Source organism: Suncus etruscus, chromosome 1 (assembly GCF_024139225.1).
Source record: "Suncus etruscus isolate mSunEtr1 chromosome 1, mSunEtr1.pri.cur, whole genome shotgun sequence".
Classification (NCBI taxonomy): Eukaryota; Metazoa; Chordata; class Mammalia; order Eulipotyphla; family Soricidae; genus Suncus; species Suncus etruscus.
In genome coordinates this window covers 193,392,297-193,416,658 of record NC_064848.1, presented here as the reverse complement: position 1 = coordinate 193,416,658, position 24,362 = coordinate 193,392,297, and the positions used below count along the sequence as shown (strand labels likewise).

The 24,362-nt window shown below is 41.9% G+C and overlaps 1 protein-coding gene across 3 annotated transcripts in view; it reads left to right on the top strand.

The window, feature by feature from the left end:
- KANSL1 (KAT8 regulatory NSL complex subunit 1) overlaps nucleotides 1-24,362 on the top strand; it is a 182,886-nt gene that overhangs the window by 106,457 nt on the left and 52,067 nt on the right. For all 3 annotated transcript variants that reach the window (XM_049779034.1, XM_049779018.1, XM_049779026.1), the window contains one exon: nucleotides 18,707-18,848. In XM_049779034.1, the coding sequence (XP_049634991.1) occupies nucleotides 18,707-18,848 (142 nt within the window). The remainder of the gene's footprint in view (nucleotides 1-18,706; nucleotides 18,849-24,362) is intronic.

Here is a 24,362-nt window from a genome sequence, read left to right as displayed (position 1 = left end):
AAGTGGTTGGTAAAAGCAGTGATAGTAGCTGCCGTATTCTGAGCACGTTACAGAGCTTGGTTTCCTGCGTAACCCTGTAAGACGACATCTGACTATTCTCTCCTAATTATCAGGAGCACAGAGATGTCTTCGTTCCTGGGCTGTTTGTTTTGGGGTCATACCTGGCAGTGCTTAGGCACTACTCCTGACTCAATGCTCAGGAGTCATTTTCAGGAGGTACTCTGGGACTCTGCAGTGCTAGGAACTGAAGCCAGCTTTCCTGCATGCACAACATGCACTTAGCCAGTGGAGTCATAACTCTGGTCCCTCAAAGCTAGGTTATTGAATTTTTTTTTCATTTTTTTTTTTGTTTGTTTTTGGGCCACACCCAGCAGTGCTCAGGGGTTCTCCTGGCTGTCTGCTCAGAAATAGCTCCTGGCAGGCACGGGGGACCATATGGGACACCGGGATTTGAACCAACCACCTTAGGTCCTGCAAGGCAAACGCCGCTGTGCTATCTCTCTGGGCCCGGTTATTGAAAAGTATTATTTTTTTATTGTGGGGGCACATCTATGAGCTTTGTGCTCATAAATCCCTCCTGGTGGGTTTGGGGAACCATCTAAAATGCTGAGGTTTGAACCTGGGCCAGCCTGTGCAAGGCAAATGCTCTACAAGCTATAATATGGCTCTGTCTCTATCTTTTTATGTTTTGGTTTTCAGCCACACCCAGAGATGCTTCAGGAGTTATTCCTGGCTTCTGGCAGGCTGTGGGACTATATAAAGTGTCAGGTAAACCAGGTTGATGCCCTACCAGCTATACTATCAGGCTTAAATGTATGTTTTAAGGTTTTATAGGGAAGGGGTAAGAGGTGGGATGCAAGCAGATCTGTTAAATATTTGGGAAAAGAGAGCCTAATAGTATTTAACTTTGTATGAGGGAATGGTCAAAGGTCGCTATAAATAAATACTTTGCGAATATCATACTTAAAGACTCTAGCAGTGGCGAAGATACTGAAAGAACATGGGAGCTGAATTGTTGCAGAATTTTGTTTTATTACCTAGAACATTATTACCCTAGTACTGCCAGTAAACATCTATTCAAGTTATATGAAGTTAAAATATATATACACATCAAATACCTTGCTTTTTTTTGGTAGCTTTTTGCTTTGTAGTATAGTTTTATTTTCCCAAGTGTAGGTTTGGATTGAGAGTGTAATATAATTTTTCACCTACTTTGGGTAAAAAGGATGGAGTAGTTTACAACATCTCTTGATACCAAATGAGAAAAAGTTTCATTTTATTTGGAATTACTTTGTCTTTCTTTCTTTCTTTCTTTCTTTCTTTCTTTCTTTCTTTCTTTCTTTCTTTCTTTCTTTCTTTCTTCTTTCTTTCTTTCTTTCTTCTTTCTTTCTTTCTTTCTTTCTTTCTTTCTTTCTTTCTTTCTTTCTTTCTTTCTTTCTTCTTCTTTCTCTCTTTCTCTTCTTCTCTCTTTCTCTCTCTCTCTCCTCTCTCTTCTCTCTCTCTCTCTCTCTCTCCCTCCCTCCCCTCCCTCCCTCCCCTCCCTCCCCCCCCCCCCTCTCTCTCTTTCTTTCTTTCTTTCCCACACCCGGCGGTGCTCAGGGGTTACTCCTGGCTGTCTGCTCAGAAATAGCTCCTGGCAGGCACGGGGGACCATATGGGACATCGGGATTCGAACCAACCACCTTTGGTCCTGGATCGGCTGCTTGCAAGGCAAACGCCACTATGCTATCTCTCCGGGCCCTTACTTTGTCTTTTATCTGTTCCATGGAAAGTTCTCTTAGTTCCCTCCCTCCCTCCCTCCCTCCCTCCCTCCCTCCCTCCCTCCCCTCCCTCCCTCCCTCCCTCCCTCCCTTCCTTCCTTCCTATTTTTGTTTCCTTCTTTCTGTTTGAGTACTTAGCGAAGACCAGATGTTGTTAAAAAAATACCCTGGATATGATTCGGAACAGAATTTCTGCTCTTCCGGTGGAGAACACAATATGTAAGACAGATAATTAGGCTGTTTCATATGTACCAGTCAATAAAGCCAGAAATGAGCAAGAAGGAAGTTGGCGTGTGTTCACTGGAAAATATGTGAAGTCTTAGGATTTTTTTTTTTTTTTTTTTTTTTTTTTTGGTTTTTGGGCCACACCCAGTGACGCGCCGGGGTTACTTCTGGCTATGCGCTCAGAAGTGGCTCCTGGCTTGGGGGACCATATGGGACACCGGGGGATCGAACCGCGGTCCGTCCTAGGCTAGCGCTAGCAAGGCAGACACCTTACCTCTAGCGCCACCGCCCGGCCCGAAGTCTTAGGATTTTAAGGTAGAATAGTCAAGGAGAAAGTTTTCACTGAAGTTGACTTTTGAGGAAATAACCTGAAAGAAATGAGCTCTAGGGACACGGACTAAAATGGACCTGAGATTAACAACCTCCTGACATGTCTGTGGAGGAACAGTAAAAGCAGTGACTGAATGGAATGAAACCAGAGATGTGGCAGGGATAGGATATTGTGTGACCGTTTTGGAGCAAGTGATAATTTGGGGCTTTTTTGTTTGTTTGAAAGTCACAGTGCTCAGGGTCTGCTCCTTTCTCGCTGCATAGGGCACCATTTACAGAGTTGGAAAATGAATATGGGCCTCTTAAGTGCAAATCATTTTGTACTAGTCTGTTGAACTGTTTCTGCCCTCATCCTTTTCTATGGGTGAGGGGCACCATAATTGGCCATCTGGAAGGAAATGTTGAATACTGTCTGTATTGGAGGGGAAAAAAGCCAATAAGATTTGCTAGTAGACTAGATCAGTGGGATTATGTGCAAGATGTGTGTTATGTTTGGGCCTTACTGACAGATGAGAAGCAAATAGACTGCGTTGGAAGGTACAGTACTAACCTGTTTTTAGGCAGCCTCACTGTGCTGAATTGAATGCATGTCATTCTGGAGGCTTTGAGAATAATCGGGGCAGTTTCAACTAAAATATTTGTTGTTTGGTGGCAGGATGGGTTTAATAGGGTCCAGGGAGATAGTACAGCTGGTGGGGTGTTTGTTTGCTTGCTTGGCCTCACTTGGTTTCAATCCCTGGCATCCTATATTGTTCCCTGAGCACAGCCAGATGTAGCTCAAAACCACCAAAAGACAAGTGGTTGAATTCTAGATCTATTTTGGAGATAGTGTTAAGATTTTTCTGGTGTACTAAATAATGGGATATATGAGCATACCTTTGTTATGTGTACATTTGAAAAAATTATTATTGTGGGTCTACACCTAACAGTACAATGCTATGGAGTGCTGAAGGTTAAACATGCAAAGTATATGTTCTGTTCGAATCACATCCCAGTATTTGTGGTGTGTTTTGAGAGAGGTGGATTAAGGATAACATGGGGTTAGTCATAAGGTTTAGAGTAGCTTAAAGACTGGAGGAAGGAGAATCACTATATTGAACCATACATATTTGAGATGTTATATTAAATGTTCAACATGAATATGATTTCAGTACGTAGGAACCTGAAATTTAGGGGAGTAGCTTCAATTTAAGATTAAAAAATATAGGTGCTAGTCACTTGGAAAACTGAGATGTTAGACCAAGATTCAGAGCTGTAGCCCATTGACAGAAAGAATATTGAATGTCATGGCTGGAGCAATAGTATAGCAAGTAGGGAGTTTACCTTGCATGTGGCTGACCCGGGTTCAATCCCCAGCATTCCATATACTGTGTGTGTGCGTGTGCGTGTTTTCTCCCCTGATCCTGCCAGGATTGATTCCTGAGCACAGCTGGTTGTGGCCAGCCTCCAAACAAAAAAAGAGAATTGAATAGGAAGTGAAGAAGGGAGCAAAGAAGGCGGTTGCCTCCATACTGACCACGTTGGCCCTGGCACAAGAGTATGTCCCCAAGTTCTGCCAGGAGTGATTCCTGAGCACCGAACCAGGAGTAAGCCTGAGCACCGCTGATGTAGCCCCTCACCCAGCCCCTCAAAATAGATAAGTGAAGAAAGCAATTTAAAGAAGTGAGAATGATATATACTTGGTCAACGATAATTGGAACTAATGATGTCCTCCCACTTTATATCATTTACTTAGAGGATAGCACCCTTCACTGCTGCTATAGGGCTTACACTTACCTTGGCATTGTGGTATTGTGAATGATGTTTCCAGTCCATGTAGGGGAGGGATGTTGCACTGTTGGAAATAAGGAAACTCTAGATTTGGTTTCTGTTGGATGCAGGCTTAAATGGACTACTTTTGTTTTGGTTTAGGGCCATACCAGGCCTTGCTGAGGGGTCGCTCATAGTGGACTTTGGCCATCAGAGATGCCAGAGTGTGAAGGCAAGAGCCTCTCTGGCTCAGGTTTTGTTGTTGTTGTTGTTGTTGGTTTTGTTTGACTTTTGGGTCACACTCCGCAGCGCTCAGGGGTTATTCCTGGCTCTACGCTTAGAAATCACTCACCACAGGCTCGGGGGACCATATGGGATGCCAGGATTTGAACCATCATCCTTCTGCGTGCAAGGCAAAAGTCCTACCTCTATGCTATTTCTCTGGCCCCTGGCTCAGTTTTAATACTTCTGTGTATGGGTAGTTTCATATATCGTAAAGTTGGAGTTATCAGTCCTGGAGATTAAGTATTGGTAAGAACTCATTCTTTTATTAGGGCCAAGATTTGAATCTGTTGGGCTAAACACATTTCTTTGTTCTAGAGACAAATTCTTCCATGGGTGGAGATTGGAGATGCTGGTGTACTTCAACCTTCCCTCCTTTTTTCTTCTTCCTGCTAGGATGTTGGGCTCTCCTGCTCCTTCACTCTTTCAGAGCCCATAGCTGTAAAGTTGGAGGATGATGAAAGAGGAGAAAAGTTCCTTGTAATATGTGAGAAGTTTCTAGGTCTCCTGATGCTTACAATAGGTACTTTTAAGAAGTAATCTTTGGCATTCTCACTTAGGTGAGTAAGCTGAATCAGATAGTAAGCTAAACGGGTTTTGAGTGGTTTCTTTAACTATTTCTGATCTTGGTTTATTTGACTTTTGGGCCATACTCAGCAGTACTTTGGGATCCATTTCTTGGCCGGGCTTGGGAGACCACATTTGGTGTCTGGGATCAACTCAGGTTCATGTGCATGCAGAGTCAAGTGCCATTTTTTCCACTGTACTCTCTCTCCACCCCTATTTAGGATTTTTGCAGGAAGACTTAGTAGCACAAAACTCTAAAAATTTTGCCTGTTTGTTTTAGACAAGTTCTGAAATTTACTGTACTTTAAATTATAGAACTCTGCACAGAAAATAAACTCTGGAATAATTGAGGGCCTTTCACTATTAACTTCATCATTTTGCTTGAATCTTTCAAAATAACAGAGTCCTATTCTCTTAAAGTAACTAGGCCAGTGTTTTGTTCTTAATCTTCATGCTCAGAGCCTGTGTCCAGTGCTACAGCTAGCCAAGGACTGTGGGCCACTTCCACCTTTGTGCTTTATTTTTCTCCATTGGGCTACTTTTATGTTTCCCAGGCATTTTCAATCATTCGGGCATTTTAGTTGTGGGACAGAGGTTAAAAAAAAGAAACAGGTAGCACAAGCAAATATTTAGAGAGTGAAGTATGTGGATGTATGTTTATTAAGGTGCTTTCAACCAATGTTCAAGTATCATGTTCCTGTCGCCCCGTACCTTTGGTTATGCTTGCCCAACTGAGCTGGATAGTTCAATGTTAAGCCTTGAAAAGGGGGAGCTCGGGCCCGGAGAGATAGCACAGCGGTGTTTGTCTTGCAAGCAGCCGATCCAGGACAAAGGTGGTTGGTTCGAATCCCGGTGTCCCATATGGTCCCCCGTGCCTGCCAGGAGCTATTTCTGAGCAGACAGCCAGGAGTAACCCCCTGAGCACCCGTCTGGTGTGGCCCAAAAACCAAAAAAAGAAAAAAAAAGTGGGGGGGAGCTCTTTGGGCCCTGTGTTATCAGGGTGACGCCACACCCTGATATCACCCCTAGGGTGATATCCCCATTGCTGGGGTAGGATGTAGGGACTTAATGCTTAGGTTCAAACTTAGTCCCTAACACCTCAGGGTAGGCTCTTGTGCTGATCTATCTCCTTCACCTTTTTGAGAGAGATAAATGTGCACATATTGTGGATGTGATAAAGATTAATTACTTGGATATGGTAGGTAGATGCTAAAGAAGAGATAAGATTGGCCCAGGGGTTGATACTTCTGAAGTTAGTTGATATGTGGGAATTTATTCTGTTTTTTGTGTGTGTGTTTTTGGGCCACACCTAGTAGTACCCAATACCGTACCTACCTACCTCACTACAACACCACACACACACACACACACACACACACACACACACACACACACACACACACACACACACAACACACACACACAACACACACACACTTCTACACACACATACACACACGTGTATTTGGGGGGTTCTGGTTGGTCTACACCATTGGTACTCAGGAGTTACTCCTGGCTCTGCTCAGTGGACATGTGTTGTGTCAACGCCATTTGCAAGGCAGGTGCCTCACTCACCTGTTCTGTCTTCCTGGCCATATGCTTTAACTTCTATTCAAAAATTTTTTTATTTAAGGAGTTCAAACAAAAGTAGAAAAAGGGCCAAGACCAGGCCTGCTTTATGCTGCTTCATTAAATTTAATTAATGTGGATTACATGATGGCCCTCAACTGTCTACAGTGATAACTCAGACCATTCTTCCCTTTATCTGTTGTCTGAACTCCAGATACTTAGCCAGTTTGTTCTTCCCTAAAATATACCATCCCCCCCGGGTCTTTTTTAAACTCAAATTCCCATAACTCGCCTAGTCCCCACAAAAACTGCCTATTCAAGTTCTAATAAATGCTTTGGAGCTTGAGTTAAATGTTTGTACCATATTGAAATCTTACCAGATTCCCCAATCCATATGTGGTGTTATGTTGTCTCACACTTGTATGATTATTAACATTTTTTGGGGAAGTGGAGTGTCAGCTATGCTGAGGACTTAACCATGGCGCTGCATTCAAGGGTCACTCCTAGTGGTGCTAGGATTGTACCTGGGTTGGTTGCATGCAAGGCAAACACTCTACCCCTCTGTACTACTGCTCTGGATCCTATTAACTTTTTTTTTACCAGTAAATTATTTTGGAGGGTGAAGGGAGGCCCACACCAGAAGTGTTCAGACTCACTTGTTCAGACTCACTCCTAGCTCTCCTTCAAGACGACTCCTGGTGGGTCTTGGGACTATATGTACAAGGGCAAATGCCTTGTACCAGACTTTGTAGTGCTATCACTTTGGCCCCCTTTTTGGGGGGGGGGGTCATACCCGGTGGCACTCATAGGTTCTGGCTCTATCTATGCGCAGAAATCGCCCATGGCAGGCTTGGGGACCCATATGGGATGCTGGGATTCAAACCACGGTCCTTGCAAATGCCTTACCTCCATGCTCTTCTCCAGCCCCCTAATTTTTTTTTTGACTAATTATGGGAGGAGGGGAAAAACACTTATCTCATGCAATGTTATTCATTTTCACTTTCTGACTTATACATAAAATACAAATTAGTGGACATAAACATTATAAAACAGTGAGAGCCAGGACTTAGCCAAACGGTTCAGAAACACTACATCAAAAAGAAATTGACCAGGGCCTTACGCTATTATATAGCACTGTGCAATACCTTATATTCCTGTATGGTCCCCTGAGCCTGCCAGAAGTAATCCCTGAGTGCCTGCCCATTAAAAAAAAATGACCGGTAAATTCTTCTTTTTGTTTTTTGTTTTTTGGCCTTACTGTTTGATGCTCAGGGTTACTCCCTGGCTAAGCGCTCAGAAATTGCCCCTGGCTTGGGGGGACCATATGGGACGCCCGGGGGATCGAACCACCGGTCCCTTTCCTTGGCTAGCACTTGTAAGGCGCTCTCCGGCCTCAGTAAATCTTTTTTTTTTTTAGTTGTTTTGTTTTGTTTTTTTGGGCCACACCCGGCTGTGCTCAGGGGTTACTCTGGCTATCTGCTCAGAAATGCTCCTGGCAGGCACGGGGGGACCAAATAGGACTTGGGGATTCAAAACCATCACCTTAGGTACTGGATTGGCTGCTTGCAAGGCAAATGCCACTATGTCTCCGTCGTCCGTCCCCCCCCCCCCCAAGTAAATTCTTAAGATTTATTGAGCCACAGGTTTATTTTGGAGAGGGGCATACTTGGTGATGCTCAGCGGTTACTCCTGGCTATACACTCAGAAATGGCTTTTGGCTTTGGGGATCAAACTGCAGTCTGTACCTGGGTCGACTGTGTGCAAGGCAAAGGCCCCTATTGCAGTGCTACCCGCTTTGTCCCCCATAATTAACGAGCCACAGGTTTTGTTACATTTGTCTCCAAAGTAATATCTGGGTTTTGCTATTGTTGGCTTTAGGGGTGGTTGGCATCTGAGGGCCATATGTGGCTGTGCTTGGGGGCTCATGTACAGCCCTGGAGATGGGGCTGGGCATGCCATGTGCAAGGCAAGCACCTCTTTTCTTTCCCTTTCCCCTTCCCTTTTCCCCTTCTCCTCCTTCCCTTCCCCTTTTTATGTTTTTGGGGTTTTTTTGGGGGGGGCACACCCAGCATAGTTACTCAGGGGTTACTCCTGGCTTTGCGCTCAAAAATCCGCTCCTGGCAGGCTCAGGGGAGCTATATGGAATACCGGGAATAGAACCAGAATTCGTCTGTGGTTGGACGTGTGCAAGGCAAACACCCTACCACTGTGCAATATCTCTGGTCCCAAAACCTCATTTCTTAAACTATCTTTTGGGCTCCAGATTTCTTTAAAGAGATGTTCTTAAATATTTTAAATGAAAGGTATGGGGAAGAAGGATTTGTGATAAATTGAAAATTTAAATGTCACCGGGTGACCTAAAAAAGAAAAAAGAAAGAAAATTTAGGCAGTTAGACAAAAAGATTAAGTGTTCGTCCCTGAGTTCTTATCAGGGTGAACTGTAAGTTTTATGATTGGCTCTGGTATTTGGTTTCCTGTTTCTATATATAACTTTCAAGAAAGCTGATGCCACATCAGTGATAGATACAAACTTTCAACTTGTTGTCATTAAACTTCTTTCTGTGTTTTGTTTTACAACTAAAACATGTAGGATGTTTAACTTAACTCTGGGCAGTTTGATTTTATTTTCCCCCTTATATTTATTCTATCTAAAAAATTGGGGGTATTGACACAAAGTTTTGGTTGACTGCGTTGTTTATTCTAATGAACTACTCTGGTTTTACTATTTAGAGTGGAACTTCCTTTTGACATCAGTTTTTCTCAACTGGCAGCCATGGGTTCTTGATATTCAAGGTGGGGCTAGAGGTGAAAAACCATTAGGATGGGGGGCACAGGATCTGGGGGAGGGAAGGAGTGGGAAATGTTTAAGAAGTACTACCTTAGATCACTGGAACACAGCATTCAAGAAACTCAGAATTACACCTTATATTTCCTAGATTGTCTGCCACTTACAGATTTCTTTTCATCTTCATTTTCCCTCCCCTATCCACCTTTTCTATCTTATATAAGATATATCTTTTATATATAGATCACCACTTCTGAATGGCCAGGTGGCACAAGTTATTTGCAAGGTGAATTTATATGCCCTAGGTTTCATAAAAAGTAAATAATAGGGCCTGGAGAGATAGCACAGCAGTGTTTGCCTTGCAAGTAGCTGATCCAGGACCTAAGGTGGTTGGTTCAAATCCCAGTGGTCCCATATCGGTCCCTCGTGGCCCTGCCAGGAGCTATTTTTTTTTTTTTTTTTTTGGTTTTTGGGTCACACTGGCGGTTGCTCAGGGGTTACTCTTGGCTGTCTGCTCAGAAATAGCTCCTGGCAGGCACGGGGGGTGGGAGGACAGACGGGGGACACCATATGGGACACCGGGATTCTAACCAACCACCTTTGGTCCTGCATTGGCTGCTTGCAAGGCAAACGCTGCTGTGCTATCTCTCCAGGCCCGCCAAGAGTAACCCCTGAGCACCGCCGGGTGTGGCCCAAACCCCCCCCCCCAAAAAAAAAAAAGTGAAATAATAGTGAGAACTTGGCATGACTTTATTTCACACTGCTTTGAACTGGGTATAGGTGTATATCTATTTTGTTTTCAGTGGGACTCTTAGGAATGTATAAAAATTTTCATTTTTGCCCTGAACTGTGATTGTGGCAACTGTGTATTCTAGATGCAACACTCTGAATAAGGATATAATTGTCAAATTTTACCATTTTTATTGTTATTGAATATAGCATTATGAGACTTCTTGTGAGCAATTGTTTTACTTTTGGTTTGTTAATAGAACCTCTTTGCCTATGACATAAGAGCTGAAAACAGGATAGAAGTTAGAGTTATGGGTTAGCCATCATTCGGTTCATTCCAGCATATTTAATTTCAATTTATAGAATTAAAAAAATTCTAGGTTATGAAAAAGTTCTAATGTGCCTATGTAGTTCTATTGGAATTAGAGATATTTTCCATCACAGGGTAGAATTAGGCGACTTAATTGAAGACAGCAGTTATTTCTGCTAGTTCAAGTGCTTGGGCAGATTCAATGCTTAACTTCCATAGAGTTGCTATCTTTTATCTTTTATTTACTTACTGCTTTTTTGGGGGGCAACACATGGTGGTGGTTCTTTGTTCTTTGCTCAGGAATAAAGAGTATTTGGGGGGATCAGGACCATATATTATGCTGAGAATTGAACTGGGTTGGCTACTTTGCAAGGCCAGTACTTTACCTTTTGTACTATTTCTTTGACCCTATAGTTTATCTTTGAGGAGAAAAAACAGTATTTACTGTTGCTGTCTGGGGAAGCCTTGGAGATCAGGTTTATTCAAACTGATCAATAGATAGCCTCTTTTGTTTAGTGCACTGGTGACAAAGTCACCAGTGGGGTATTGTATTGTAAGCATTTATTTTTCTGTTAGCAGAAATTGCATTTGCTATGCCTTTATTTTATCAAAAGTAGTGATTACAGCCTTTGAATAAAGGATCCAGATCATTAAGTCTTGTCGGGTTTGTTTAGACCACACCTATTGGTGCTCAGTTGTAACTGATGTGCCAGGAATTAAACCAGGCCTTCTACATGTGAAAAGCTCCATTGAGACACCACACAATCCACTAGATATGTTATTCATATGATGCAACAGGAAAGGCTCTATCGGGAACCTCTTGGAGGAATCAGTCTAGTTCCTCAGTTTTTAAAAAAGGGTAAATCTTCTTACATAAAATGCCTATCTATGTTGATTTACTTGGCTCTTCTGAATGTGAAGGATTACGTTGTTACCATTTCTGTTCAAGATTAGTTTTATCAATGGTCTTTTGTTTACTACATTGGCTGAAGAAGCCTAAATTAATTTTATTTCTTTTCATGTCCTTATATTTGTGGAGCCCTTAGACATGTGAAGTGTGTACTTCATCATTAAGCCACATTCTTGGCCCTTACCACTTGATTTTCTAATACTACTGTATTACATCATTTCAAAGGCTTTTAGGAAGGAATTATTTTTTAAGTATAATAAATATTTGGTGTTCTTTATCCATAGACTGTCATGAATTCTGAATTTGTGGTAATCTATCAACAATGTAGACAATTATTATTTTTCCAGGACCGGGGAGAGTCCAAGCAGGGGTCTCAAACTCAATTTACCTGGGGGCCGCAGGAGGCAAAGTCGGGGTGATCTTTGAGTGCAAAGTCAGTAGCAAGCCTTGACATTGGGGGTGTGACCCAAACAACTAAAACAAAACAAAACAAAAAAAGATTCCTCTAGGGCAGGACCACAAAATGTTGTACGGAGAGCCGTTTGCAGCCTGAGTTTGAGACCTCTGGTCCAAAGATTAGTACATGTCTTGCCAGGTCCCACCACCTTGAGTCCTAGCACAGAACTGATCAGGCCAAGTATGAGATCACGGGGGGGGGGGTGCACAGGCTCCTCAGCACCACTTAGGAGGCAAAAAATTAAAAGTTCATATTCATGTAGCTTTGGGGGGTGTGTTTTGGGCCACATCTGGTTATGCTCAGGGGATACTTGTGACTATGCCCTCAGAAATTGCTCCTGGCTTGGCGGGGGGTGGGGGGACCATATGGACGCCTGGGATCGAACCCAGGTCTGTCCTGGGTCAGCCACGTGCAAGGCAAATGCCCTACTGCTGTGCTATACTCTATTCCCAATATTCATGTAGCTTTAAAAAAAATAGCACATTCAGCACTATAAATTATTGCATACACACAAATGCTGATGCATCCTGTCAACATTGAAGTTAACTGTACTATAAAAACAAACAATAGAACTCCTTCTTACTATGTAACCAAAAATTTTATAGTGTCGGGGGGCTGGAGAGATAATAGGGTTTTTGCCTTGCATGCAGAAGGACGGTGGTTTGAATCATGCAGAAGGACGGTGGTTTGAATCTCGGCATCCCATATGGTCCCCTGAGCCTGGGAGGAGAGATTTCTGAGCCTAGAGCCAGGAGTGGTCCCTGAGTGCTGCTGGGTGTGATCCAAAAAACAAAACAAACACAAAAAATTTATAGTGTCATTTTTTCCTTATACCTTTAAAAATGTAGTTATTTCTTTTGCCTTTGGGATTGGAGATTTGGGCCACACCCAGCCTGGCTTAAAACTTAGTCCTCTGCTTTCAGGGATCACTTCTGGTGAGTTCGGGAGACCACCTGGGGTGCCTGGGCTTGAACCTGAGTCGGTCATATGTAAGGCAAATGTCTACCCATTGTAGTATTGCTCCATTTTTTTTCTTTTTCTTTTCTTTTCTCTCTCTCTCCTTTTTTTTTTTTTTTTGTTTTTTTTGTTTTTTTTTTTTTTTTTTTTTTTTTGGGCCACACCCAGCATTGCTCAGGGGTTACTCCTGGCTGTCTGCTCAGAAATAGCTCCAGCAGGCCCCGGGGATCATGTGGGACACTGGGATTTGAACCAACCACCTTTGGTCCTGGATCGGCTGCTTGCAAGGCAAACACTGCTGTGCTATCTCTCCAGGCCCCTTTCTTTTTTTTTTTTTTTTTTTTTTTTTTTTTAGATTTTGGGTTACACCTGGCAGCACTCTGGTTACTCCTGGCTCTGTGCTCAGAAATAGCTCCTTGCAGGCACAGGGGACCATATGGAATGCCAGGATTGAATCACTGTTATTCCTAGATTGGCTACATGCAAGACAAATGTCCTATCGCTGTGCTGTTTCTCTGGCCCCTATTGCTCCATTCTTAACTTATAATTATTTTTTTTTTTTTGTTTTTGTTTTTTTGGGCTACACCCTGTGACGCTCAGGGGTTACTCCTGGCTATGCGCTCAGAAGTTGCTCCTGGCTTCTTGGGGGACCATATGGGACACCGGGGGATCGAACCGCGGTCCGTCCTAGGCTAGCGCAGGCAAGGCAGGCACCTTACCTCCAGCGCCACCGCCCGGCCCCTAACTTATAATTTTTAATGTACCTATATACCCTTGTATAAGCCAACACACCCCCCCCCTTTTTTTTTTTTTTTGGTTTTTGGGCCACACCCAGCGGTGCTCAGGGGTTACTCCTGGCCCTCTGCTCAGAAATTGCTGAGGCACTGGGGACCATATGGGACACCGGGATTCGAACCAACCACCTTAGGTCCTGGATCCGCTGCTTGCAAGGCATACACCGCTGTTTTGCGCTGTTCTATCTTTCCGCCCCCCCCCCTCCAATTTTAAGCTAAAAAACAGGAAAACTTAGTGATTCTAGTATAAGCCGAAAACGCAGCAGCCCCTGGTAAATTCCAAAAATAAAAATATATACCCAAAACAATTAAAGTAATTGAGGAATCAGAAAATAAGTAGATGATTACATTTACAATACATGATTGTTTGATATACTGTATACCATTAATATGCCACATTAACCCATAGAATTTAATGACAACCCTGGGTTGGCCGCGTGCAAGGTAAACATCCTACTGCTGTGCTATCGCTCTGGCCCCAGTTTGTCTTATTTTTTATTCTTGACAAGAATGAACAAGAATAAGAATAAAAACAAAGGGGCCGGCGAGATAGCATGGAGATAAGGCATTTGCCTTGCGTGCAGAAGGACCGTGGTTCAAATCCTGGCATCCTATAGGGTCCCCTGAGCACTGCTGGGTGTGACCCAAGAACCAAAATAATAATAATAATAATAAAAAAATTGGGGCCAGAGCCCAAGCCCAGCAGCGAGGTGCTTGCCTAACAAGCTGCCCCACGCAGTTCCAGGCTCCGTAGCCCATGTACTGGTGCCTTGTGAACCTCTCGGCATAAGGGAGGATGGGTTGAAAGCTTCTGGCGCCCCCCCCCCCCCAAATTATGCCATGCAGCTTTACTCATGGGTGTTAGGTGGTTTGTTTCCGTTTGTTGTGATTGCAGTTATGTCTTGGACTTAAGCATTTGGCTGTGGTACAACTGGAATCGCATGCTCGTGCTATGGTTTGTACTGGGCCACATTTCAGCCCCTGGTGTGCTGGCCCTCAGCACTGTTTGCTGTTCCTTCTCTCTGTCCTAGGTGGTGTGATCTTTACAGTTCCCTCAGACTTCTAAGAGATATTCCTAGTTGCTAAAAGTCTTTGACCCCAGTTGATGGTGTTTTGAACAGAAGATGGCTCTGGTGAACTTGGAGTGAGGGTTTCTGTTTTTCACTCATTACATTATGCTACTGTGGCAATATTCTACTGAAAATCATATCTCGTTCTGTCACAACAGTTGTGTTTGGGAAATAAAGCCTGTTCATCAACTGGGGTGCTAATAGTTTACTACCATTTTTGTTTGCTTTATTTTGGGGACACTCGCCATGCCCAACCATGGTTTACTCCTGACTTCCCTTAGGGATCACTTCTAGTATTGCAGGGGAATATAATGAGGGGTGTAGGGGGTTTGAACCCAGGTCAGTAGCATGTAAGCCAGGTCAGTAGCATGTAAGCAAGTGTTCTATCTATCTGTTCTTCGATGGTTCTTGCCCCCTAATGTGTTATACCACTTATCTTTTTATTCTTTATTATCTGGTCTTTAAACTTTCAAACAAACCCCAAAAAGTATTGTCAAGAAACTGAGTTGGTATTTAAAGCAATACTTGTTGAGCAGGCCTGTTAAGTTTTGATCTAGGCAAAGTTGAAAAAGGAGGATGTTTCTAATGTCAAAGGGGCCATCAAAGTTCTCTCAAATATTTTAAGTGGGGGCCGGGCGGTGGCGCTGGAGGTAAGGTGCCTGCCTTGCCTGCGCTAGCCTAGGACGGACCGCGGTTCGATCCCCCGGCATCCCATATGGTCCCCCAAGAAGCCAGGAGCAACTTCTGAGCGCATAGCCAGGAGTAACCCCTGAGCGTCACAGGGTGTGGCCCAAAAACCAAAAAAAAAAAAAATTTTTTTTAAGTGGTTTTTCTTCCCATAATTTTAACCTTTCAGTTTTTATTATTATTATTATTATTATTATTATTATTTTTCCTTGACATTTAACAAGAGTGAAATTTTTGATTGAATAAAATTTGTGATGTCTAAATTCAGGGTGACAGATTCAAGCTTTTTCTTTCCTGCGAATGTCGACTGTGGTGTCCTTGAATACTGTTGTGGAAGTTCTTTGGGATCATTGGAGCCTGCCAGGATTTTTTGTCCAGTCCACCAAGGATGACTCAGGGCAGAGAGCTGTGAATTTGCCAAGAACTTGCCTCTCCTGCTTGCTTTGGTTTTTCAGTACTCAAATTTTACTTTGGCTAACTAACCATTGCCATTTACTACAACAAATTTGGTGAATGACTTTGTAAAGTAGATATTGCATTCGTCTTATTCTCATTTTGACTTCTGTTTGTTTTTGCACCACACAAGAAGGAGGAGAGATTAGGTTTGAGAGAAAAAAAGTGTGTGACTTAGTAGGTGCACAGATGGGAATTTGCTGTTGTACTTTAGCTTAGTACTGAAATAGCCCTGGGCATCACTGGGGATGGCCCAAATAAGAACAAAAGATAAAAGAATGAACCTGTAAAACTACCTTTTGCAGAATAGAAAGATAATAACTTAATGAAAGCTGGGAGTGGGTAGTGGTAAGGATGAGATGGCTTTAGTTTTTTTTCACTTTTTAAAAATTTTTATTTTGGAGGCCCTAGCATAGCAGTAGGGTGTTTGCATTGCACACAGCCAACCTGGATTGAATTCCCGGCATCCCATATGGTCCCCATAGCCTGTCAGGAACGATTTCTGAGCACAGAGGCAGGAGTAACCTCTGAGCACTGTTGGGTGTCGCCCAACAAAACAAACAAAAATCTTTTATATTTTGGTTTATTGGCAGGCCCTGTGGTGTCTATACTACTGGGTTGTGTTGTCTTGAGTCCAAGGCAAGCACCCTTACACTGTGACTCCAGCTTTCTGGTTTTTGTTTTTTAAGAAGAGGGAACATTTTTATACTTGACTACTGGAGGATTTTTTCCTAACTGGGCTCAAATTAAAACTGCAACGAACACTAAAGCAGTTTACTGCATTTTAAAGAACTTCAGGCTGGAGTGATAAAACCATAGGAGGTAGAAGTTGGCTTTGCACATTTTTGACCTGGATTCCTTTCCCCACATCCCCGGTTTACCTCCTGATCATTGACAGGTGTGGCCTAAAAATTAAAACTTAAAAATCTTTTATCTTGTTTTATTTCGGTAGGATTAGAGAACTTTTAAGATATTACTATAGGGGCCAGAATGTTAGCAGGGTGGTAGGCCTTGCATGTGGCCGACCTGGGACAGACCCAGATTTGATTCCGGGAATCCCATTTGATTCCCTAAGCCTGCCAGGAGCAATTTCTGAGTGCAGAACAAGGAGTAAACCCCTGGGGCCAGAGATAGTATGGAGGTAAGGCGTTGCCTTTCATTCAGAAGGTCATTGGTTTGAATCCAGGCATTCCATAGTGTCCCCCAAGCTTGCCAGGAGCGATCTTTCTTTTTCTTTTCTTTTCTTTTCTTTTCTTTTCTTTTCTTTTCTTTTCTTTTCTTTTCTTTTCTTTTCTTTTCTTTTCTTTTCTTTTCTTTTCTTTCTTTTCTTCTCTTCTCTTCTCTTCTCTTCTCTTCTCTTTTTCTTTTCCTTCCTTCCTTCCTTCCTTCCTTCCTTCCTTCCTTCCTTCCTTCCTTCCTTCCTTCCTTCCTTCCTTCCTTCCTTCCTTCCTTCCTTCCTTCCTTCCTCCCTCCCTCCCTCCCTCCCTCTTCCCTCCCTCCCTTTCTTCTCTTTCTCTCGCTCTCTCTCGCTCTCCCTCTCTTTCTTTCTCTCTTTTTCTTTCATCTTTCTCTTTCTCCTTCCTTCTTTCCCTCCCTCCCTCTTTTCACTAATCACAATGATTGACTTGGTCAAGCAACATTTTCTGGTTAGACAGAGCTAAAATCTCAACTTCTTTCTTTTTGTGTATTTATTTTGGGGCCATACTTGCTGTTCTCAGATGTTACTTTTGGGTCTTCCCTGAGGTGAATCACCACTCCTGGTGGTGATTGGGGGAGCATATGGAATGCCAGAGTTTTAATCCTGCCTCTGACCACATTCTAGGCAAGAGCCCTACTTGCTATATATCGCTCTAGCCCCATTTATATTAAGTTTTTATGTGCTTTTCTGTTGTCTTGAGATTTAGTTATGCCAACTAGAATAGTTTGTTTTTATTACTGTAGACAAATCATTAAAAGAATAAATTGTTAGAGCTAGAAAGATAGCATAGCAGATAGGGTAATGTGCCTTGCATGTAGTTGACCTGGATTTGAGGTGTCCTGAGCACCTTCAGGTGTGGACCAAAAACAAGCAAAAGGAAAAAGCAGTGGTTTATTTATTCCCTACTGTAGCAAATCACATTGTAACTATACGATAAGCCTATGCAGTGAAACTATTTCTTCATGCAGTATACAGGTTATGATCTCAGAAACAAAGTTTCATAAAGATTGGGTATGTACTATTTCATCTAGTCAGGTATTTTTGAGTTACTCTTCAGAAATGTTGTGCCAGTTATTATTGTTACCAATTATTACTTACTTTTAATTAGTATTCTTCTCATTATCTGTTTTCCACATCTTACCAACAATTTGTTTTTCCAATCTTTTTTTGGGGGGAGGCCACACCCGTTTGACGCTCAGGGGTTACTCCTGGCTATGCGCTCAGAAATCGCTTCTGGCTTGGGGGACCATGTAGGATGCCGGGGATCTGTCCTACGCTAGCGTTTGCAAGGCAGACACCTTACCTCTAGCGCCACCTCTCCAGCCCCAGTTTTTCCAATCTTTTAGGGTTTGAAATGATTCTGTATTTGACTTGAATCAAAATCTACTGAGCCATGAGACATTTTTATCTACTTACAGACATTTTAAATCTCTTATGTATATTTTCCATTCATTTTTCATTAACTTATTTGGTTTAGAGACCACTCCCAGCAGTGCTTGGGGCTACTCCTATCTCTAGTGCTTAAGGGAATGAACAAAAAAAAGCATGTGTAGTGTGAGGAATTGAACCCAGGCCACCTGCATGTAGTTTGCACTCTTGCTTGCTAGTGATTTCTGTAGACACTTTATTCAGGTTTTAAAGTCATTCACAAGAGCCAGAGAGATAAAGATAAGTAAAGGACTTAATGGTGTTTGTCTTGCACCAGAGCTGGCTGGCCCTGGTTTGAGCCCTGAGTATAGAGTTTTATCCAAAAGTCCTCTTTTTGACATTGGGTTTAAGTCTAAATATATGGGCCTTCAGATGTTGCAGCCTGTCCACCCTCTCTTGGTGTCTTCCTGTGACACTTGGCATTTACTCAGCTCATTTCTTTTTAGGAGGCGAAGGTCTGAATGGAGATGGGCTTCGGACCGAGCAGCTATTGTCAGCCGCTGGAATTGGCTTCAAGCTCATGTTTCTGACTTGGAATATCGAATTCGACAGCAAACAGATATTTACAAACAGATACGTGCTAATAAGGTAAGGGATAAGTGTCTGGTCTTTTTCAACACAGCTAAAAGTAACCATCATTCCCTTTCTCCCATCCCCCAGTAACTCCTAACAATGTCAAAGAGATGATTTAATATGATCTAGTTTAATTTGTTAGAGCCTGTTGTTGCTTAGTATAATACAAACAACACTGTTAGAATATAACGGGTAAATTAAACATGTATTTAGAACAAAACCATTTATGTATCAAGGATAACAGGAAACATGGAAATGAGACTAAATAATGTGAGCCATTGGCTAACTTTAATACTGTTGTATTAAAGAGGTGACGAGGATTTTCATCTATTTTCTTTTGGGGGTGGGTGGGTTACTCCTGGCTCTACGCTCAGAAATCACTCCTGACAGGCTCAGAGGATCATATGGGATGCTGGGATTCGAACTACCATCCTTCTGCATTCAGGGCAAACACCCTACCTCCATGCTATCTCTCTTTGTTCCTTCATTTTATTTTGTTTCACTATTAATGTTTTTCTTTTTCTTTTCTTTCTTTTTTTTTTTTTTTTTGTTTTGTTTTGTTTTGTTTTTGGTTTTTGGTTTTTGGGCCACACTCGCTGATGCATAGGGGTTACTCCTGGCTATACGCTCAGAAATTGCTCCTGGCTTGGGGGATCGAATCTTGGTCTGTCCTAGGCTAGCTCAGGCAAGGCAGACGCCTTACCACTTGCACCACTGCTCCAGCCCCTGTTAATGCTTTTCTTGCTTTCTTGAGGAAAAGTAAATTTTTTTCCTAAATGTTAAACATTGGGGTTTGGGGGGCGGGGGGCAAAAAAAAAAAGTTAAACATTGGCAATTAGATTTTTTTCCCTCTTGTCCTCCTATCTGCAATAGACTAGTTTTTATCTCTTATTGCTTTCTCATCTTTGATAGTTCATTGTGAATAGTTTTTCCTCTTAAAAGTCAATTTAGGAAAAACTGTTCTCCATTTGGATTTGACTGAAGGATAAATGTGTGTGTATAATAAATGTTTGTATGTGTGGCTTTGTTGTTGTTGCTGCTGTTTTGGTTTTGATTTTTGGGTCACACCCAGCAGCACTCAGGGATTACTCCTGGCTCTACGCTCAGAAATCGCTCCTGGCAGGCCCCGGGTAGCATATGGGATGTTGGGATTGGAACCACCGACCTTCTGTATGCAAGGCAAATGCCTTACCTCCATGCTATCTCGCTGGCCCCAATATGAGTGCCTTCTATATGCTGGTACTGCTCTCCAGAGTGGTGAATACAAATCCTGCTTATTGTGGTGCCTACATTGTTGCAAGCTATTTTTTTCCTATTAGTTCAATGTAGTTAAGCATCTATAAAGATGCTTATGTGACTGGATACATAAATCTAGATGGTAATCCAGCTGCTCCTGAAAGTGTATGTTACAATATTTCTGTTCTTTCTCAGTGCTAACCATATCCTTAAGAAAGTGTCTGTGTTATGAACTGGATGTATTAAGTCAGTGAGTAGGCCAGTACTTAAAGTCTGACCAGCTGACATGATATAGAGGCGATGATTCAAACTAAGTCTTGTGGCTTTTATTTAAAATAAATTCTCTTTGCATGTTCTTTCACCCTCTGTCCAAAATGGGTTTGTGTGTAATTCTCCAAAAGCCAGTCTTTTTATAATTGAGGGTAACTATATATATATTATTATTATTATTTTAATAATTTGTTCCATTGGGGGTAAAAGGGATTCGGTAAGTGCTTACAATTAAAATATATACTAGGAATGGTGGATATTTTATCTACCTCAGCTCTTCACAAAAGTTTAAAGCAGGGGTCGGAGAGAGGTAGCACAGCGGTAGGGCATTTGCCGTGCATGCTGCCAACCCAGGACAAATTCCAGCATCCCATATGGTCCCCCGTGCCTGCTACCTGCCAGGAGTGATTTCTGAGTGCAGAGCCAGGAGTAACCCTGAGCACTGCTGGGTGTGACCCAAAAACAAAAGTTTAAAGCAATCTTTTTTAATTTTGTGTTTTTGGTTTGTTTTAGTTCTGGGTTCTTTTTCGTTTTTTTTTTTTTTTTTTTTTTGAGGGGTGGTCACACATCTGGAGATACTAGAGAGTCCCTCTTGGTTCCTGGGCTACATTTAGTCTTTGAGGGACCATGAAACAGTAGAACATAAATCTGGATCTCTTACAGAGCAAAGCACATGCTCCAGCCCTTTGATCTAGGTGGCCTACAGAGGAAAAAACATGAAATGAGACTTGTAAAATATGGTCTGGAATGGTGACAAGAACAGCCAGGGAGGAATGTGTAGGGCCTGTCAGAAGAGGAAAAGACTTTCTTCAGTATTTGTAGGTTTTTATAGTCAATAAATTGTAATTTCCATGTTCGAGAGATTTAGAGTCTCTTAGTAACAATTGAGATTAACTGGTATAATCATTTGTAGCTTTTTCTGTTTAATATGTAATCATGAATTTTTTAATTTCAATTTATTAAAACCATCATGACGAATAAATCACAGATGCTATTGATTATAAGGTATATTATTATTCGCTACTAATCCTCAGTTAAACTCTGCTTGTGAGAGCCATCCTGATTTAAAGATACTGACATATCAAAAAAATACAGGGGCTGGAGAGATAGTACAGTGGGAAAGATCGAGCACTGCATGGGTGGCCCCTAAACCAAAAAATTATTTTATACTTATTAATTGATAAAATATGCATATCGCTTTTTAGAAAACATGGATTCAGAGAATCCAAAACTATTCACAGAAGTGTTTGATGGTAAAAATTACTCACTATGGAATGGACTTTTTAAATTTTATTTTATTTAAAAATTTTGTTTTGGGGGTTTGGGACACACTTGGCGATGCTCAGGGGTTACTCCTGGCTTTGCATTTGGGAATTACTACTTGCAGTGCTCAGGGGACCATATGGCGTGCCAATGAGCAAGCCATGTTTAGTCACATGCTAGGCAAACTCAATATCCCTCTGTACTGTCATCACTGTGGCCCTGGAATGGAATATTATCTGACATTTCTCTCAATTTTGCTATGAATTAAAAAAATCCTGCTTAGTTATGAAGTAAGAAAATTAACCATTTATGAGCATCTGCTATAATTTTTCCACCTATTTTTTTAAGCCATACCTAGTCATTCTCTGGGATTACTCCTAGCAGGCATGGGGAACTATATAAAACGCCAGGGATCAAACATGGGTTGGCTGTGTGCAAGGCAAGCACTCTACTCTGCTGGTGCTCTTGCTATTATTTTTTTATGTAAATAATTTATTTAAACACTGTCATGTTACATATGGGCCATGACCATTTCTCAGTCTTTTGGAGACCAAAGTCTTTGTTTTTGTTTTTCTTGTGGTTGAAGATCAAATCAGGATCTCAGATATGTGAGATCTCTGCACTATGTCCTTGCCCTTGAGAAAACATTTTATTTTATTTTTATTATTTATTTATTTTATTTATTTTTTTTTTTGTGTGGTTTTTGGGTTACACCTGGCAGTGTTCAGGGGTTATTCCTGGCTCCAGGCTCAGAAATCGCTCCTGGCAGGCATGGGGGACCATATGGGATGCCAGGATTCGAACCAATGACCTCCTGCATGAAAGGCAAATGCCTTACTTCCATGCTATCTCTGCGGCCCCGAGAAAACATTTTATTGACAATGTTCTGTTAATATCTGCCTTAGCTGGCTGCTTCAATGTTGTTCCTTTTTTGTTTGTTTGAGTTTGTTTTGTTTTTTGGTATTTGTTTCACAACAATCGGGTTACTCCTGGCTCTGCACTCAGAAATCCCTCCTGCCTTGCTTGGGGGACCATATGGGATGCTGGGATTCGAACCACCACCAGTCCTGGGTCAGTTGCTTGCAAAGCAAGCACTGTACTTTCTCTCCGGCCCCTCAATTATGTTTCTTATTAAAATTACAGTATAGAGGCTTGACTGATAGTACAGTGGTTATGGCATTTGCCTCACACACAGCTAACCCAGGTTTCATCCGCCGCACCCCATAGTCTTATGAACACTGCCAGGAGTAACTCTTGCACATTACCAGGTGTGGCACAGAATCAAATAAATAAACAAAATTAAATTATATAGACTTGGGCCCGGAGAGATAGCACAGCGGCGTTTGCCTTGCAAGCAGCCGATCCAGGACCAAAGGTGGTTGGTTCAAATCCTGGTGTCCCGTATGGTCCCCCATGCCTGCCAGGAGCTGTTTCTGAGCAGACAGCCAGGAGTAACCCCTGAGCACTGCCGGGTTTGGCCCAAAAACCAAAAAAAAAAAAAATATATATATATATATAGACTTGCTTTTCTGTTTCTTTGCTTATCTATTTCCATTCTGGATAAATCTGTGTTCTTTCTCAAACATGTAGTTCTCTCTTTCTCTCCATCTCTTCCCTTACAACTTTCTAAATAATTACACAAAAAGTTACTTTATAAGGCCTGTCATAAGTAGTCAAGTCATAATATTGAAGTCAAAGTGTAGCTATTTTTAGGTTCTGGATGCATACCTCATTACATTGTTTTGATAATATGTGTTGGTTTACGATCTAAACTGAGAAGAAATTCTGAATTTCATTTTGGTTTCTGCTTGATTTTGTTTTAGTTTTTGGACCACACCCAGCAGTCCTCTGTTCCTACTTCTGGGTTTTGCACTCAGGGATCACTCTTGGTGAAACTTGGGGTCCATATGGGTGGATACTGTTGATTAAACTGACTTGACTTCCTGGATGCAGGGGAAGTGTCCTGCCCACTGTGTTATCTCTGCAGTTCCTCCTATTTTCTTTAATAATTCAACTGTAATGATAGCTGTTTTAGGAACCTTTCAGAAGGCCTAGTTATTTATAAGTTTTTGGAAAGTACTTATCAGTTTATGCCTATATTATCTGAGAACTTTTTCAATCAGAATATATAGTTTATTAGAAGAAACAGAATTTGAACTTCATGATTTTTGTGTTTAATTATGACTTTGCTGCTAGACAGCTGTATTGCCTTGGGGAGAAAATTTCTGAGTTGCATTTTTCGTGGTCTATAAAACAATCATTTTAGGTAATTTTTTTTTGTTATTGTTATTACAATAACGCTCAGGAGTTGCTCCTGGAAGGCTCGGAGGACCATCTGGGATGCCTGTGTTGGCCAAGTGGAAGATAAACACCTTACCCCTGTGCTATTGATCGGTCTGGCCCTTAGGTGATCTTCTTTAATGTTTTCTTTTAAGCTTAGTTGTTTGTTTTTGTGGTGTCAGGGATAAAATTTGGATCTCAAGTATGCAAGCATACATTTTACCATAGAGCCCTATTCCTGCCCATTCATTATAGTCTGAATTCGTCATGTCTGTTAAAAACTTTTGACTTGGCAGAGTAAGAATAGAATGGCAATTTCACTGAATAATGTAGCAAGACTTTATTAAATATGCACATTTATCAAAAGTCATTTAAGGGGGCTGGAGCGATAGCATAGCGGTAGGGCGTTTTCCTTGCAAGCAGCCAATCTAGGATGGACCTTGGTTCGATTCTTGGCGTCCCATATGGTCTCCCGAGCCT